This window comes from Anolis carolinensis, chromosome 4, assembly GCF_035594765.1.
Source record: "Anolis carolinensis isolate JA03-04 chromosome 4, rAnoCar3.1.pri, whole genome shotgun sequence".
Classification (NCBI taxonomy): Eukaryota; Metazoa; Chordata; class Lepidosauria; order Squamata; family Dactyloidae; genus Anolis; species Anolis carolinensis.
In genome coordinates this window covers 137,751,786-137,772,056 of record NC_085844.1, presented here as the reverse complement: position 1 = coordinate 137,772,056, position 20,271 = coordinate 137,751,786, and the positions used below count along the sequence as shown (strand labels likewise).

The following is a 20,271-nucleotide window of genomic DNA, read 5'->3' as shown; positions in this document are numbered from 1 at the left end:
TGTTTTTTTGGAGGCCAAGTGTGAATGTAGGGATTGGGGAGGTGGATGAGCACTGAATGGCCTTGTAGACTCAGTGCATGGCTGATTCTTGTCTGTGTAGGTGTTTATTATTAGTGGGTGAGTGGATGGATAAATGAGTGGATGGATAGATAGAGTGGGTGCTCTCCTTGTTTCCTTTATTCCTATGCTGTTCCCTTTCTCTGCTCCGATCCTGAGCTCACTGATAAGAACACACTGGTCAGGAAGGAGGGTAAATATAACCGGATCAATGGTCTTTCACTCCCTTTTGCTCTTGGCCTTCCAGGCAGAGAGGGAGGGCTCTTGTCCTTGGCGTTCCTTCGCTTCCCTTCCCTCCCTCCCTCCTTCCTCTATCCGTCCCAGCCTTTCCTGCCTGCGGAGCCATGGAACTGGGTCAGTGGGTTGAATGGCAGGGAAAGGGAGAAGGAAGAGGCCTCTAATTGAAATGCATGGACTCCATGCCAAGGGGTGCTGGGATTTGTAGTTTGCATCCAGTCCAACCCCTTTCTTTCTTTCTGTCATGGAGTAAGACCCCACCAAACTCCTCAGAGAGATGGCCATCCGGTTTAGTTGTGTTGTTATAGTCACAATGCGTTGTTGTGAGTTTTGTGGGTCCGGATTGTGGTTTTGTTGTGTGGTTGTGTAGTTACAACCGAGAGGGAAGGCTTTTGCGTTGTGTTGCCAAGTTTTGTATTTCTGGGGCGTTTAGTTGTGTTGTTATAGTCACAATGCATCCAGTCCATCACAGTGGCCAGGCACCGGTCAAGGATCTGAGGGGCTTCCTTGGAGTTTGGTGGAAAGAAGTAGTAGAGTGTCATCTGCATAGAGATGGCACCCTACTCCAAAACTCCGGATGACCTCTCCCGGCGGTTTCATGTGGATGTTAAAAAGCATGGGAGACAGAATAGAAGCTTGCGGGACCCCACAGGACAATGGCCAGGGGTCCGAGCAGGAGTCTCCCAGCTTCACCAACTGGGAATGGCCCTCCAAGAAGGAGCGGAGCCGTTGCAAAGCAACGCCCCCGATACCCATTCCGGAGAGCCGTCCCAGAAGGATACCATGTTCGATGGTATCGAAAGCCGCTGAGATGTACAAGAGAATCAACAGGGTCACACTCCCCCTGTCAAGTTCTCTGCGGAGGTCATCCACCAAGCCGACCAAAGCCGTCTCCGTACCATGACCGGGTCTGAAACCAGACTGTGATGGATCCAGATAGTCGGTCTCTATCAGGAACCCCTGGAGCTGCAAGGCAACCACCCGCTCCAGAACCTTGCCCAAAAAGGGAAAGTTAGAAATTGGCTGGTAGTTGTTAAGAACCGACGGGTCAAGGGACGCCTTTTTCAGGATCGGTTTAACCAATGCCTGCTTTAAGGTAGATGGAAAAAGTCCCTGATCCAGTGAGGCGTTTATTATCCCCACGAACCAATTTGCCAACCCCCCACTGGCAAGTTTTATTAGCCAAGATGGGCAAGGGTCTGAAACGCATGTGGTCGCTCTCACAGCTCCAAGGATCCCCTCGACGTCATCAGGGTGAACAATCTGAAACGAATCCATTAACACTGGACAAGCAGGTGCCTCGGTCACCTCCACAGATACTGCGTTAAAGCTGGTGTCTAAGTCAGAGCGTATCCGAGCGACTTTGTCTGCAAAGTGATGGGCGAACTCGCCACATCGAGTTGTCAGGTGGCAAGGGGCAGCCCCCCCATCACAAGGGTGGAGGAGCTCTCCCACCACCCGAAACAACTCAGCTGGTCTGTTTGTTGCAGACGCAATGCGGGCAGTCGAGATAACTTTCCTGGCTGCCCGTAATGCCGCGGAGTGGGCCCTAAGAGAGGCTCTAGCCCGTGCTCGGTCGGATACATCCTGAGATCTGTGCCAGATGCACTCCAATCTCCGTCTCGTTCGCTTCATCACAGCCAGCTCCTCAGAAAACCAAGCAGCTGACCTGACTCTGTGAGACGATAGGGGACGTTCAGGGGCGATCGTGTCTACTGCCCTGGCCATCTCGGTGTTATAGAGATGAACCAAGACTTCGACAGGATCACCAGCCGCCATGACGGGAAAATCCCCAAGAGACATCAGGAATCCATTTGGATCTATAAATCTCCTGGGGCGGACCATCTTAATCGGTCCACCACCCCTGCAGAGGGTTTGAACTGTGGTTAATCTAAAACTGACCAGATGATGATCAGTCCATGACAATGGAAGAATATTTTGCTCTTCCACACTGATTTTTCCTCTGTCCACAACAAAAACTAGGTCTAACGTGTGTCCTGCCTGATGAGTTGGTCCAGAAATCATTTGGGACAGGCCCATGGTCGTCATGGCAACCACGAAATCCTGTGCTGCGCCAGAAAGGATGGACTCCGTATGGATATTGAAGTCTCCCAGCACCACAAGGTGCTGAGGCTCCAACACCAAGCTGGAGACCACCTCAGCGAGCTCAGGCAGCAAGACTGCTGTGTTGCGGGGTGGTCAGTACACAAGCAGAATCCCCAACCTGTCTTGGTTTCCAACTCTCAGATAGACACAATCAAACCCAGAAGATTGTGGAACGGGGCACCTGGTCAGAGAGATGGAATCTCGATAGACCACCGCAACCCCACCTCCCCGCCCTCCAGACCTGGACTGCTGGTGCACCCTGAAACCCAGAGGACACAGCTGGGTGAGGTTGACCCCTCCCAACTCATCCAACCAGGTTTCGGTGATGCATGCCAGATCCACTTTTTCATCCAGGATTAAATCCTGGATGGCCGTAGGTGATACCCTGCATTTTGAATTGGTATTGGAAACTTATAGGCAGCCAGTACAGCTGCTTTAGTAGGGGTGTGGTAAGCTTCCTATAGCTAGCCCCAGTCAGAGGATGGGTCTACCAGTCACTCAAATTCAGGGATGGACACAGGGCACATGCTTTGCATGTGGAAGGACTTGGAGTCAGTCCCTGAGATCTCCAAAAGGAAACCCTGCCTGAAACCCTGAAGAACAGCTCTCAATCAGAATCAGGAATATTGAGTTAAAGGAACCGGTGTTTTAAATCAATGTAAAGCAGCTTTCTATGTTTCACCTTGCTTGCAACCTATCATTAAAGCCATATTTCAATACAGATTTAAATTGAGGTCATCTTCCTTGTAAAAACTAATTTCATTTTGCAGTTGGTTTTTAATTAAGTACGTGGTGTTAGCGATAACTTTGACAATTTCACCAAGATTTTGACCTTTGTTTTTTTTACTCTGTGGCTTTTTCAATTTGCTTATTACCATAGCATTTAATTGCAGCTGGCTAAATCAACAGAAGCTTAACAAAATGCTTAGATTTTGTTTCCTTTAGATCTCTCCATTTCCAACATTGGTTTATCACCATGGCATCATCTTGAATAGGTCTAACATCAATTCTGCATCTACGGAGTGCTTGTGTAATCCATTCGCTTTGAAGTTTGGAGGAAAAAATAACTTAAATAATTTAAATCCTCATTTTTGAAATTTAAAAATGAGATAATTGAATGTTTTTCTGAGGAACACAAGGTCCAGGAGCCAATTTCTTCTCAGACTCCAACACATCTTTTTCAGTGTGCCAAAATACCTTCATTTTTCTTCAGAGTCTCTCTCAAAATGGTGAGGTAACACCATATCAATTGCAATTGCCACTTTGAGAGGGGCAAAAATAGGAATATTTGGTGGGGATAAGTGGGGATTTCTGAATGATGCTTTCAGGTTAAAAAATCACCAAAAAAAAAAACCCATGCCAACTTTTTTTAAATGGCAGATTCAGTTTTGGAGGGCTGACAGAGAGCTTCAAAGCCTACAAAAGTGGGGTCCAGGGTCCTAATATGGCCCACAGGCTACCCTTTATCCACTCCTGTTCAAAGAGCCGAGAAAACTTTCCAGATCACTAGATAGCATATAATACCACCTTGATACAAATCAATTAATGCTGAAATGGCTACAGTCTCAGCCCCTGAACAATTTTACAAGAAAACAAGAAGAGGAGAAGAAAGAAAAGGGTAAAAAGTAAAACAGAAGACAGAAATACAGTATCAATTCTTCCAAACAAACAATATTTGTCTATATCGTAATCAATCAGTAAGATTTAAATTCCCACAAAACAGAAACAAAAAACAACAATACAACACTGATACTTTCAGAAGTCTCCTAGACTCCAAATGTTAACAGCAGGTCTATCCATATGAATCTAGAAATATGTTCCATTGCAAATTTGCTATTTCCAGTCACTGAACAAGAGTTTCCACTTTCAGTCAGAAAGCATTTGGTTTATCTTAAGAAGAAATGTGTCTTTTTCCTCCCATGTCCCATGACATGGCCCTAGCACTGAAAACTGGTCTCATGGGGTTCAGATTTAAATTCCCACAAGACTATGCCCCAAGACAAATAACTCTCAGTTGAGGGGATAAATAAATATGACAGAAATGATAATGCATTTGTTATACAATATGACCTGATTCATAGATTCAATATCCATGGTTTCACTTACCCACACGAACACAATATTATTTATTTATTTAAAACATTTATATTACACCTATCTCACCCCGAAGGGGACTCAGGGCAAAGCACAACATATATACGGCAAGCATTCCATGCTGCGACATAAAATAATAATAATAATAATAATAATAATAATAATAATAATAATAATAATAATAATAATAATAATGATGATGATGATGATGAGAAGACCTGGTTATGGCTCACGAATGGGACACTAAAGAAGGAGACAGAAGGTCTGATCCTTGCAGCCCAGGAGCAAGCCATCAGAACAAATGCAATTAAGGCCAAGATCGAAAAATCAGCTGAGGACCCAAAATGTAGACTGTGCAAGGAAACCGACGAAACAATTGATCATATCCTCAGCTGCTGTAAGAAAATCGCACAGGCAGACTACAAACAGAGGCACAACTATGTGGTCCAAACGATTCATTGGAACTTATGCCTCAAGTACCACCTCCCTGCAGTAAAGAACTGGTAGGATCATAAACCTGCAAAAGTATTGGAAAATGAGCACGCAAAGATACTGTGGGACTTCCGAATCCAGACTGACAAAGTTCTGGAACACAACGCACCAGACATCACAGTTGTGGAAAAGAAAAAGGTTTGGATCATTGATGTTGCCATCCCAGGTGACAGTCGCATTGACGAAAAACAACAGGAAAAACTCAGCCGCTATCAGGACCTCAAGATGGAACTTCAAAGACTCTGGCAGAAACCAGTGCAGGTGATCCAATGTGGTGATCGGCACATTGGGTGCCGTGCCAAAAGATCTCAGCCGGCATTTGGAAACAATAGACATTGACAAAATTACGATCTGCCAACTGCAAAAGGCCACCCTACTGGGATCTGAGCACATCATCTGAAAATACATCACACAGTCCTAGACACTTGGGAAGTGTTTGACTTGTGATTTTGTGAAACGAAATCCAGCATATCTATCTTGTTTGCTGTATCATACAATAATTAATAATAATAATAATAATATATTGCCCAACTTCCCCCCTACCACATCTCTTGGGGGAAGCATCTGCTGCCTGGCTTCCCCCTGTTGACTCCAATGCAACATGGGAAGGCTCCCATATTGCTGCTGCGGCAGGGCCGGCCGGAGATATTTTTAAATGTTAAGCGGGGGTGCTAAAAAGCGCCCCCGCCACCGGCCCCGCCTCCCACGCCCTGGCCCCGCCCAGCATGCCCTGGCCCCGCCTCCCACGCTAAGCCATTTTTGCCCTTAGTTTGTTGACTAAGGGCAAAATGGCCTAGGTGTGCTGTGCGCACGCGCACAGCACACCTAGGCCATTGGGCCTTACTTCCTGGTCGCGGCCGGCGATCGCCCGGGCGATCGCCGGCCGCGACCAGGAAGTAAGGCCCGAATGGGCTATCTGCGCTGTGCGCACAGCGCAGATAGCCCATTTGGGCCTTACTTCCTGGTCGCGGCCGGCGATCGCATGCGCACTGCCAGATAGGCCATTTTTGCCCTTAGTTTGTTGACTAAGGGCAAAATGGCCTAGGTGTGCTGTGCGCACGCGCACAGCACACCTAGGCCATTGGGCCTTACTTCCTGGTCGCGGCCGGCGATCGCCCGGGCAATCGCCGGCCGCGACCAGGAAGTAAGGCCCAAATGGGCTATCTGCGCTGTGCGCACGGGCACAGCGCAGATAGCCCATTTGGGCCTTACTTCCTGGTCGCGGCCGGCGATCGCCCGGGCGATCGCCGGCCGCGACCAGGAAGTAAGGCCATTTTGCCCTTAGTCAACAAACTAAGGGCAAAAATGGCTTATCTGGCTGTGCGCATGCGCACAGCACAGATAGGCCATTTTTGCCCTTAGTTTGTTGACTAAGGGCAAAATGGCCTAGCTGCTTGTCGCGGTTTGGCGCGGGCGCGGGGATTGAAGCCCCGCGGGCCCGCGCCAACACCGGAGGCGTCGGTGGCGCTACGGGTCGCTGTCGACGCCTCGACAGCGCCCCTAGCGGCCAGCGCCCGAGGCGGCCGCGTCAGCGGCCTCGTAGTAACAACCGGCCCTGTGCTGCGGTGGCATGCACCAATTTTACAAAGGAGCCCCGCCGGAAGTAGTTTTGCATCATGGATTGGGAGCAGGCAGGCTCTGTTGTAAAACTATAGAGGAACCAGAGCATGCCACTGAAAACTACCCCGTCTCATGAGGTTGAAAGTCTTTCTGGGTCTCTCTATTCTTGCCAGTGTGATTCCACACCAAGCTTCCAACCCAAGCACAGTAAAAAAAATGGGTCTGCTATTATCTGTGATTTTAGGTAGCCATGGTGTGTGTGTGTGTGTGTCTTAGAACATATGTCCGCATGGATACAAAGATCATACTATACTGAGAAGAGCTAAATATCTTCTTCCAGTAACATCACATTCACCACATTGAACTTTCATCACTAGATACATCAATTTAAAAACTACCTACAAATCCAGCCAAGAAACTTTCAATTTATAGATGCCATAAAATGTTAATGTATCATTAAAATTTCCCATAAAAACTGCTGAAACAAGTTCAAAAATTCTGGGTAGAAATGACAGCCCATATCTCCATATATATGATGATCAGGAGTACGCCAACTGTGTGCCTTCTGAGAGCTAGAGGATCTAAAGATGGTAGCGCATCCACTGGTAACTTCAAAGCTGGGCATAGGGGTACCTCTGTAACATGTTTGAAAACTTCAATTAGTGCAAAACATGGCAGCCAGATTGCTTCCTGGTATGTCTAGGAGTTAACATTTTACGAATTAGTTTCTAAGCAAGATACAAAGTGTTGGTTTTGTAGGAGCTTAAATGTCCTACGTGCTTTGGGTCCAGGTTACCTAGAATATAGCCTTCTCCATATAACGTGCCCTAGACACTCAAGTCTTCTGCAGGACATTAACTTAAGTCAGCCAGAATTAAGCTGACAACTATTAACCAGAGGACCTTTTCATCAGCTGCCCCCAGATTGTGGAACAGAAATCCTGTCTGCATTTAAAACAGCATTAAAGATCATTCTCTTCAGTAGATCTGTCCAGATGGGTTTAAAACACAAATTTTTAAATTATGAATTGGTTGTTTTTAATATTTATGCTTTTAAAACTGGTATGCCCTTTTAACATTATGTATTGTCGAAGGTTTTTATGGCCAGAATCACTGCATTGCTGTGAGTTTTCCGGGCTGTATGGCCATGTTCCAGAAGCATTCTCTCCTGACGTTTCGCCCACATCTATGGCAGGCATCTTCAGAGGTTGTGAGGTCTGTTAGAAACTAGGCAAGTGGGGTTTATATATCTGTGGAATCTCCAGGGTGGAAGAAAGAACTTATGTCCATTTGAGGCAAGAGTGAATGTTGCAACTGACCAGATTGATTTCTGTTGAATAGCTTTGCAGTTTCAAAGTCTGGCTGCTTCCTGCAAGGGGAATCCTTTGTTGGGGGTACTAGCTGGCCCTGATTGTTTCCTTTCTGGTATTCCCATTTTCTAAGTGTTATTCTTTATTTACCACCCTGATTTTAGAGGTTTTTAATACTGGTGGCCAGTATGTTTAATTACTTTTCATATTTTTAACTGTGCCATGTATCTATTTGTCACTGTATTTACTTGCACAGAAAGAGGCAGGTAAGAAATAAATATCATCATCATAATCAAATCCCGCAGTTTCTCCTACTTCACTGTACAGTCCTGGGCAAACTGCAACTTTTGCCCTGACGCTTTAAAATCTGTTTAAGTTTTAATTCACTCAACATTTAGACGCACAACCCATAGTATCTTCTGTGAAAACAGGCCATAAACTGGCTTATCCTTTACAATTTGGCACTGCAACACTTCAAAAGAACAACAAGATAGTCCCAATTTCTTCATATTCAAAGCAATGTACATACATTTGTATCAATAAACATACCTCCACAAAGAACTCTCCAATACTTTGCCCATATCAGAGTGGTAGTACTTGGTGAGGATCAGAATAACCTAAAGAAAACAAATGAACAAGAAAACTCAGTTATACATGCCAGACAACCAAAATAATGTACAGCAGCATAAAAAAATACTGTCCAAAAGAATAAACTCTGTCATAGCAAACAATATTTCAGATAATTAAATTGAGTTTATGTCAGAAAAGGATTTATCAGGTGTAATAAGATACTAATTGTAAAGATGTCATGATCATTGTGTTTTATTCATGATTGCTATGTTAGGGTTGACTGTTTAAGGTTATATATTTCAGCTATTCTTATACAGAAGCTGGGAGCCTCTAAGGCATGGCCAGGAAAAGGGGCGTGGCTTCACCTTGCTGGTGGAAGCCTTAGAATTCAAAAATTTAGCAGTTGGAATTCGGCAGTTGGAGTTTGTCGGTTGAGCAGAGCAGTTGGTTCTGTTCAGTGAGAAAGGAGGGTGATCGAAAAAAAGAGATTGTGGGAGGAAGTTGAGCAGCTAGAGAGTTTTAGCGGAGAAGGGCTAAAATTAAAGTTGCTGAGTCTTTAGTAGGAATAACTAAAGAGCTGAGGCTATATCCCTAAGTCAAGGAGGACTAGGGTTAACCAGTTAAACTCCCCAATCCAAGTTTGATCGGGTACAGGTCAACTAAGTTCAAGAAGGACAGTATTCCTAACTGAAAGAAACAAGTAATATAAAGCTGATACCATACTAAGCTCAGTGAAACTATTGAGAAATCTTGCAACATTTACTGTACAGAAGTAACATCGTTCACCTCAAGATATAACATTCTTGCAACCATCAAGCTTTGTGCTATAAATAAACAAGTTACTGTTTCTTCAAATGTTGCTTATTATTTGAGCAAAGCATCTTTCAAAGGTGGTGGCAGCGACAACATTGAAAAGTGGAATACATAGAGGTAGAAGGTGAATCCTTCGCAATTTGGTGGCAGCGGTGGGATCCAAAAAGATTCCATCCCTGTCATCACACTTCTTTACACTAATACACTCAATAGACTCTATTGCCACAAGATACCTTTAAAACTTTAGATCGGGTTGAATTGTATTACATATTTAGATTATTACAAGAAAATTTTAAAATTACTTCATTGATTTTAAGGTTGAATCAAAATTCAACATCCTTAATTAATGTTAATAACATTAATTCCAAATGAATATTATTAACAGAGAAGATGGTGTCCACTGCCCGCTTTGGTGTTCAACCCCACACTGCCCAAGTTTGTAGTCCTCAATGAGGAGTAGTTAGTTAGCTTAGAATAGCCTCGAAATCTCTTTCCCCATGACTCCTGAATGACAGTTGGAATGTATCGATTTCTTCTCTCTGTTTCTGCTCTCATTTTGATTGGTTGTGTAGAATGGATACTTTTCTACTGCAAGCCTTAACTTCTGACTTCTACTTTCACAACTTAGTGTGTGCTGAGTGCATGGAGACCTCTCTCTACTTGTGTGTCAGGAGAGATGTGATGATTAGAGATTTTTCCATCTCTTTTGAACCCAAGAGAGATGGAGTTAGAGTAGCTCAGACCCAGTTATTTAATATCTAGAAATGTAGCTATTTCTTTTATAAATGAACCATTTGTAATCTTAAAGACTGAACTCTGGATCTTTGCCTCCTAAGCTCTAAATTCTTTACAGCCACATGGCACTTAACGCTCTGCTTGCTGTGAGCTGAATGCTCAACTAGAAGTATCCTGTTTTTTATTTTGGATGCTCTGCTGTATTTTTTGGGAGTTTCCCTAACATGAAAATCCTAATAGCCTTTTCTGTTTGCTGTAACAGCACAGACTCTAGCAAATATGTAACAAACATCCAAGGAATTAAATGTTAAATGCACACTGCATTATAATTCACTTCAAAAAAGCAACTGTCTGTTTACTAATAAAAATATAGATACAATCCTATGACCAACGGGTTTCAAATATTTGGGCCTAATATTGGGCAAGTCTCTCAATTGATTTATTATTAGTAATTATAATTTCTTATGCAATGACTTCATTGGAAAATTAAAATTTGGTCCATTCTTAAATTGTTCCTCTTGGGTATAAGAGCACCTGCAAAGGCTTGTACAAATATTTTTAATTTCAATTTTTAAAATTTCAAACAATCCCAACAGTATCTACCATATTTATACAGGGGGACAAATAAACATAAAATTGATTGATAATTTTATAATAAATGGATAAAAACTGTTGAAACAGCTAAAAATAACAAAGAGCAGAAGGAAGAGATCTGGCAATACCACATATTATTATTATTATTATTATTATTATTATTATTATTATTATTATTATTATTATTATTATTGTGCTTTCCAAGTCACCCTTGTGTCCACTATTTACAAACTTCATTAAATTTCAAAATAACGTTAACTGGGCAGGGCAGAAATGAGAATAATGGATCCCACAGACATTATTATTTCTCACAAAAAGATAAACAACAGGCAACTGAACAATAAAATAACCTCTTCTTGGGAGAATTACTGAAAACATAGTGTAAGAGTATAAAATATTAGCTCCTTCGCCTCTCCACTGAGACTCTCCTAATGCCACAAATCAATAGTTCTGAAAACCTCAGCTATTTAAAGCAATGGGCTTCAATGAGCTTATTACAAATAAGAGACATGAAAATTTCCAGCAAATCCACCATAATAGATCAAACAGTTGATAAATTACAAAATATAAATATCAATTGATAGAGCATATTTTGGCTTTATGTAAAGAAATTATGTAAGATGCAGATAATATGAGGTTCATAACATTCTTTGAACATATACATTATAATGAGGGGAAATATCACATTAACTTAGTAGCAAAATCATATGAAGAATTTATAACAGAAATATTTGGCAAACTAACAAACATTCAATCGCTATTGGATAGGCTGATATTGGATTGTCCATAAATAAGGAAGAATGGACAAAAACAGTTCATTATCTTCTGTCCTGAAATCCATTTCAGCTTAACGAGAAAAACATACCAAAACTATTTACATAATATAAACATTACTAACTACCTCCCTTGTGCTCTTCTCAATGGAGGAAATGTGGACAAAAAGGGACTTGTATTCATCTTTTTCTAGAGTGTCTGGCAGTTCAGAAATTCTGGGGAAATTTGGTACAGTAGAGTCTCACTTATCCAACATAAATGGGCCTACAGAATGTTGGATAAGTGAAAATGTTGGATAATGAGGAGGGATTAAGGAAATGCCTATTAAATGCCAATTACTTTATGAGTTTACAAGTTAAGCACAAAAAACATCATGCTTTACAACAAATCGACAGAAAAAGCATTCCAAAACACAGTAACATTATGTAGTAATTACTGTATTTATGAATTTAGCACCGAAACATCGCAATACATTTAAAACATTGACTACAAAAAACATTGGCTACTAACACATTAACTACAAATAAAGTTAGAATTGCATAAAATGAACTTGCAGTAACAACATTGTCAGAAGTTAAATCTGTAAGAAGTTCAGTCCTTGCTGCCCAAAGAAAGAGGTGTGGATCTGGGTGGGAGGAAGACTACATTGGATAACCCAGAACTTTAGATAAGCGAAGGTTAGATAAGCGAGACTCCACTATAGTAACAATGAGGAAGATAGCCATAAATCAAAATATGACATTTTGTGAGAAATCACTGTTGTGTCAATATTCACCAAAACAAATCCAAACCTATAATACGAAAAATACAATTTTTTTATATGCACCTAGAGCAGTAATTAGGAAAATCTGATAATGCTTGGAAAATGTAAATATGAAATGCTAATGGATTAAAATTTGGGAGATTATATTCATGGAAACATCTTTCATCTCTGGGGGGAAATCATGGGTGAAGAGAGTGGAAACTGAGCTCATGCCTAGCCCTGCTGGCTGTTGGGCTGGTGTCCACCAAAGTAGTTCAGGACACTCTTGTGTGGCCTCAATCCATCTAGGAACCGGCATTATTCATGCCAATTCTAAGCTGCATTATGTGCCCTGAGCCTAATCCATTAGTAAAATAGTTTTTGAAGACTTAAGCCTTTCACAACATATTGCATCATGAAAAGCATTCTACAAAACTTCTTAAAGGAAAAGGAAAAGTTTTCCCCTTGACATTAAGTCTAGCCGTGTCCAGCTCTGGGGAATGGTGCTCAATCATCTCCATTTCTAAGCCAAAGAACCGGCATTGTCCGTAGATGCCTCCAAGGTCATGTGGCTGGCATGATTGCATGGAGAGCCGTTACCTTCCCGCCGGAGCGGTACCTATTGATCTACTTACATTTGCATGTTTTCAAATGGCTAGGTTGGTAGAAGCTGGGGCTAACAGAGAGAGCTCACCCCTCTCCTCAGATTCGAACCACCGACCTTTCGGTCAGCAAATTCAGCTGCTCAGCGGTTTAACCCGCTGTGCCACCAGTGGCTAGTAGGGTTGCCATAATATTAACAACTGGAAAAGGCTCTTGTACCATTAATGAGTATACAGAAGAGGAATTTCCATATAAGTTGCTTGATACTTGGTTGTTTAACCTACTGCGCCACTGGGAGCTCCCACAAAACCTCTTACTACCAATAAAAATACAGGTATTTTTGGAAAAATAATTGGCCTTATCCTCAGAATGCTATCATGTAAGTTTTGTTTAATAAAAATAATTATTTAAAAATGAATCTGAGGATTTATTGATAAATGTACATCTTATTTGGCAAAATGGATTCTAGAGTTGTAGCATTATAGTCCAACGTTAGAGTCAGTATGACTGAGTGTTCGAATACAACTCTGAGTACCAGGGTTCAAATCCCTGTTCAGACAAGGAAATCCACTAGGACACCTTGGACATGTCCCACTTTCTACACCTAATGGGAAAGCAATGGCACACTTTCTCAGAATATTTTTTTGCCAAGAAAAATGTAGGATAGAGTCAGAGTTGGCTTGAAGCCATGTAACCAGAATAAGATATTATTGGCCAGTATGAAGTAACTAAGCAGGATTTTTTTGAAAATCATTAACACCAAGTAGTGTGCTCAGGAAGCCATCAAAAGAGTATCTCAAGGGCAGCTGAGACTGATGAGGAACGTGAGTGACATCCGAGATAATCACTCATCTTCCAGAGAAGATGAAATTGAAGGATCATTAACATGGTTAATTCCAACAGTGCTGCATATTCTGCTTGTTAGCAATGAATCTCTCAATTTTCCAACTAACCCACACTTTAAAAATCAGGTGGTGAACAGCTTAAAGGGCCAGCAAGGAAGGAGGAGGAATGTTGTTCCACCAGAGCCTTGAATTCTGCACATTCTAAAAATGCTGACCTTCCTTTTCTGGCTTTCCTATCCTTAAGAATTTTTCTTGTGACTCCAAGAAATCATATTTACTACTATAGTCATCATAATGTTTTGCAATCTAATTATGCAAGCTTTTGGATTTACATCTCTCTTTTTATTTTGTTGGTGTTAGACTGCTGAATTTTTAGATCAATGATTTTATTATGTCATTCTTTTTATATTAATAAAACTCTTTGATGCTTAAAGGACCTGTTTCATGGACTATTGGTCTTACAAATCTATACATATAACAAAAGTGAAAATATGTATGTATGTGTGTGACTGGGTATTTACTTACATAGACAGGCTCCCACTTCTACAAATACCTATAGCTCCCACATCTCAGGAGACACCAAAGGCCCTCCCTCCAATGACATTGCATGTTATAGTGAGCGCGTGAACATGTCCACGAGCCCTACCAATGTCCTCCACCAACACCATACTGCCTACCACCCAAGTGAAGACTTTCATACAGGGACAATTTCATCCTAGATTTTCTGCTTTTCCTCTACCACAGACATCCCAGTGTTTCTGACTCTCTCCACTGGTGTGGAATTTGCATGACCCCGCCCACTGCCGCTCCCATAACTCTTTCCTATTCTTTTCTATGGCACACAGCAAACAGAGGAACTGATCAGTAACTGAACATACTAGAGAGGTTTGGGGGGAATTCACCATGATTTATAGGAGTTGTAGGTACTGGGATGTATAGTTCACCTGCAATCTAAGAGCACGCTTAACTCCACCAACGATGGACCTGGAACTAACTTGGTACACAGAACCCTCATGATCAACAAAAAGGTATTTTGAGGGATTTAAAGGAGTTGTAGTTCACCTACATCCAAAGCACACTATGAACCCAAACAATTATGGATCTGCACCAAACTTGGCATGCATACCTGATATGCCCAAATTTGGTGGGTTTTGAGGGAATTGGTCTGGACATTTTGGAGTTGTAGGTACTGGGATGTATAGTTCACCTACAATCAATGAGCACTCTAAACTCTACGAAAGATGGAATTAGACTAAACATGGCACATAGAGCCTCCATGACTAACAAAAAATACTGGAGGTCTTTGGGAAAATTCACCTTGATTTGGGGAAGTTTTAGTTCACCTATATCCAGAGAGCGCTGTAAACCCAAACAGTGATAGATCTGGACCAAACTTGGCACGCATACCCAATACACCCAAATTGGTTTACTGGAGGAGTTTGGGGGGAACTGACATTCCTTTTCTGGGAGTTGTAGTTCACCCACAACTGTGACCCCCACCAATGATGGACCTGGACCAAACTTGGCACACAAAACCCACATGACTAACTCAACCTATTGGAGGGGTTTGAGGGGACTGACTCACCATAGGGGGAGTTGTAGTTTACCCTACAGCCAGAGAGCAGATAGAACCCCATTCATGATGCATCTAGAGCAAACTTGTCCAACAAAACAAACTTTAAGTACTGGTGGAGTTTCTCGGGGTTAACCTGGCATGATGTCAGTTGTAGTTAATCCACAAGCTTATGCATTTTGTACAATTAAAAAATTGACTTTTTCAAACAACCCGGGCAACACCGAATACCCAAGCTAGTAATTAATAAATGTAGGATAAAACTCTAAAATAAATTCCATATATTTTGTACTTTTTATGTATGTGTAAGTCTTATTTCTGTTTTTTTAACAAATAAAAGAATTTGCCATTACATGTTTTAAGAAATATCTTGTCTATTCCTGGCATAAAGATTATTGCATATCCTAATTTTATCATCATAATAATACTGTGAGATAGGATATGCTAAGAAACAGTAACCCAAAGATACCTACTGAACTTGCTGGTGAAGTAAGTGCTGAAGCTAGGTCTTCCCAGTTCTATAATGAAAATGTAACAGTACTACACCACACCCCAGCTCTCTTAGACACCTATTATCGGCATAGTTTATTTGTCTTCACCTTTCAGTCCAGAAGGATTCAAGACAGCTCGCATAAAATAATAAAACACTGTTCAGTGGGAAAAGCTTCAGTCCTTTGACACATCAGATTGCTCAAGATGGCATTCTTCCTCTCCCTACCACCAGCAGCTCCCCGACTCTCATTAGGCCTCGGCAGCTGTTCATTTCCCCTTTCATCCCATCTCTCTTCCCAGACTGCTAACAAGTAAATGATCAGATGCCTGGCTACACGTATTCATTAGGCAATGCCTGCCACTGTTATAATATTTGCTACCATTGCTGACAGCTTCAAACAGTTGACATAAAAGAAACAATAGCAATGTAATCCAAGGATTCACAAGTATAATACTGTTTGTGGGTCTCTAACCCTTCCCCCATAAAAATGTCTGGGAGAGAGAGAAAGGTGTGTAGGCTCCCCCAAATTTAGAAAATGTACGTGAATGCCCTAAATGAAGACTTAGATCAAGAAAACACCAGGCATATACCTTGATGGAGATTTTAATCTAATTCATAAACAGCTTTTTTAGCTTGAAGAAGGAGAGTCTTATGTATGGATTCTCATTTTATCAACAAATATCACTCTATCTTCATTTTTGCTGGCAGATGTCATATCTGGTAAACTATTGTGCAGAAACGCAGACAAGAAGTGGTGGAGCCCAAACACACAGTGCTTCTAATATATTTCCATGTCCAACCCAATCCCCAAAGCAATCCTCTACTGTTGACATGAAGGTGGAAAACCTGGCAACAGTGCCCAAGAATAGTATATCCTGATATTTTATTGATACATGACAGAGTGTGTTTTTATTTAAAATTGCCTTACTGTTCAGCAGTTCACTGTGATATCTTGGTAAAGAATATACACTTCATAACAGCAGTCTTCCCCTTCTGGAATAATACCAATAATGAATGCAATTCCTTGATATTTTATCCCAGAAATAACTTTAAAAACACACGATCCTTTCACTGATAGCAGCCCACTGTGCCAAATCTTTCTTAAATCATCTCACTAAAAATCTTTGATGGGATAATATGCAGAGAATAACAAAGTAGTTCACCCTCTCCTTAAAAGATTGCTGCTGTTGTTATTGTTCAAGGTATTGTTGGTCTTTAAAAAGTCTGTTGGTTTGTTAGTTTGATTGGTTGCATACTACAAATCGCTTCTGGTGCCAGAGAATCAGGCATCTACAAAGATGTTGCCCAGAGGATGCCCGTATGTGTTACTATCCTAGGGGGAGGCTTTTCATCTTAAGAACAGACAAGAATCTCGAGCTTTGAAGATCACCTGGGAAAGAATCCCACTGGAGCATTGCAACACACCAAAATACCTAGGAGTTACTCTGGACCGTGCTCTGACTTATAAATCAAGCAAAAACTGGGTGCCAGAAGTAATATAATATGAAAGCTGACTGGCACAACCTGAGGATCACAACCAGACACTGTGAAGACATCTGCGCTTGGGCTTTGCTACTCCGCTGCTGAATACACAGTGTGGAATATATCTCACCACATTAAAGCAGTGGACATGGCTCTTAATGAGACATGGCACATTATCACAGGATGTCTATGACCTACACCACTGGAGAAATTATACTATTTGGCCGGTATTGAACCACCTGACATCTCCGGCCCATCCTTTGTTCAGGTATCAGCCAGCAAGTCAACACCTTAAATCAAGAAATAGCTTCCTAAGCTTTACAGAGATACTCGCAGAAACACTTCAACAAGCAAGCATCCAAAAGTGGCAAGTTAAAACCCGGAACCTCAATTTGTGGCTGATACCAGATGAGAAACTCCCTCCTGAGCACACAGAATACTGGGCAACTTGGAAGGCACTGAACAGACTGCGCTCTGGTACCATGAGATGTAGAGCTAACCTTAAGAAATGGGGCTACCAAGTGAAGTCCATGGCATGTGAGTGTGGAGAAGAGCAAACCACAAACCACTTACGTACTACAATGCAGTCTGAGCCCTGCCATGTGCACAATGGAGGACCTTCTTTCAGCAACACCACAGGCACTTGAAGTGGCCAGCTTCTGGTCAAAGGATATTTAGTATCATGCCGAGCTGTTTTTCTATACATTATAACTGTATTCTCAATTCACTTCTGACATGATAAATAAATAAACGTATTATTATTATTATTATTATTATTATTATTATTATTATTATTATTATTATTATTATTATTATATTTATAACCCACTTTCTCTCTCCAGAGGGAGACTCAAAGCGGCTTAACATAAAAACATTAGCACACAATTTAAAATTTACAATGAAGTACAATGCTGTTCTCAAAGGTGGGAATCATATGATGATCAGATGGAAATGACTTGAAGGCACACAATAGCAACACATACTCACAGTATGTATTTCCATAATTTACCAAGTCTGCAACTCTGTCAAACAAACAAAAAAATATAGGCGAGCTATTTTTGAGAAATCCAATCTGGCTCTAAGCAATCATAATACTACTTTCTTATTGTGAACAGACTGATTTTAATGGTCTGTTCTAGAACATTTCTTGGTATCAGCATCATGCTAACTGCTTGGTTGATGCTCAGGTCATTTCTTTTGCTCTTTCTTTATGAAGATATAGATGACATTTGTCCTCACACAAGCCACTAGAACTTTTCTTGTCCCATATGAATTCTCAAAGATTATTGACAGTGGCTTTATGATTACTTAAGAAAGGTCATTTAATACTCTTCAATGCAGCTCTTCTGGCTCTGAAGACTTGAATTCATTTAAAGTAGAAAGTTCCCATGGTATAATGGTTTGAGTACGGGATTATTACTATGAAGATCATAGATCGAATCTTCACTTGACAAGGAAACCCAATGGATGAACTTTGAGAAGTCAAACTCTTTCAGTCTCAGAGAAAGGCAATGGTAGACCTCTTCTGAACAAATCTTGCCAACAAAACTCTGTGATAGGTTTCCCATTGGTTGAAAACAACTTGAAAACACACCACAACCATATTCTCACGTATTAATATGAGAGTTGGGGGTCAAGGATAGGTCTACAGACGCTCCATACCTCTTTTATAAGAAAAAGAGTTAAGTAATGGCTTATATAGGAGGTAATCTGGGAGGTCATACCTTTGTTTGGCAGACTTTGCTATTTGATTTCTCTGGTTGTATCACTTCTTTTGGGAGAACATTTTTGAGTTACATGAAGCGGATTGTCTAGCTGTTGCTTCATCATTATAGTACTGGTACCTGCTTGTAGTTTTTACTAAAGATACAATTTGGGACCCATTTTAGTCTATAGTGGATGACACACTATGCCATGGCATATGCTCAGCACAAATCTTTGTTACTAAGCAACAGCATAATCTGGAAAAAACAGAAGATATAGTAGACGCTACATCTGACACTTATAATATAGTCTTGGAAAAGGTAAGCAGGACTTTTGTCATAGCTGGTGACAACTGGAAAAATTTGAAACCACCCCTCCCCTCTCAAGGCAGAAGAAAACTATCAGAAGTAAAAGATGACAAATGCACTTGAATTGATTAATTCAGTGACTGACAAGATGTGACTAGTGAATAAAGAAGTATACTAAAACTTGGAAGGTCAGCTAGAAAGAAACAAAATATTTAAATGCAAAACTAGATTATAGAATACCAAATTCAGAATATTCCATTCCACAGTATTTCTAGTTTCCGTGCATGGTTATGAAAGCTGGAGAAAGAGAAAAGATGAAAGGAATTAAAAACAAGCCATTTGAAATGTAGTGCAGGAAAGGAGTTCTAGCGATACCACAAAGGCTACATCTACACTGCCACTATAATACTGACTGATCTGGATTATATAGTCATATAATCTAGCTCAATGTAGTTAAGATGCATTATGGGAGTCTACACTGACTACACAATCCAGTTCAATCTGCATTAAAATAGCAGTGTAGATGGGGACAAAATAAATAAATAAATGGGTCTCAGAGTGAACCAAGCCCAAACTATCACCAGAAGTTAAAATAACTAGAGACTTTGTTCAAACACTTCTGTACACTAAGGGATCCTGGAATATGAAAGCAGAGAGCTTGAGCAGCCCTAAAATCAGGCTTGGGGGTTGCCCCTTTTATGACATTCAAAAGGCAGAATATGCCATGTGTACGCAGGCCCGGCCCAACACGGGACACTAGCCACGCCCCCGCGTTGGGCGCCAGGTTCCCAGGGGCGCTATTGAGCCCCCTGGGAGGCGGGGCCACACTTGGCCCTGCCTCCGGCGCCCTGGCCCTGCCTCCCGCGCTGCGGGAGGCGTGGCCAAGTCTGGCCCTGCCTCCCCCGGCGCCCGCCGCAACCTGGCTGGGACAGGGTGGTCGCCGCGGGAGATGGGGCCGGCCATGCCTCCCGCAGCGCACTCCCGCCATAGCTTGGCTGGGACAGGGTGCCCGCCGCGGGAGGCGTGGCCGGCCCTGCTTCCCATGATGGGCACCCTGTCCCAGTCCGACCGTGGCGGGAGTCCAGTCCTTCCAGGCCGTGGCTGGACCTTCGCCGCGTCCTGGAAGGACCGGATTCCAACCGCAGCATGGCCGGGACAGGGCGTGCGGGTGGGAGGCGTG

At 41.9% G+C, this 20,271-nt stretch overlaps 1 protein-coding gene across 6 annotated transcripts in view; it reads right to left on the bottom strand.

Annotated features, from left to right (window-relative positions):
• Window positions 1–20,271, bottom strand: part of sorcs2 (sortilin related VPS10 domain containing receptor 2) — a 235,375-nt gene that overhangs the window by 180,358 nt on the left and 34,746 nt on the right. For all 6 annotated transcript variants that reach the window (XR_010005741.1, XM_062979510.1, XM_016993086.2 and 3 more), the window contains exon 2: window positions 8,405–8,472. Coding sequence is in view for 5 of the 6 variants with exons in the window: in XM_062979510.1 (XP_062835580.1) it covers window positions 8,405–8,472 (68 nt within the window). In the remaining variant the exon portion in view is untranslated. The remainder of the gene's footprint in view (window positions 1–8,404; window positions 8,473–20,271) is intronic.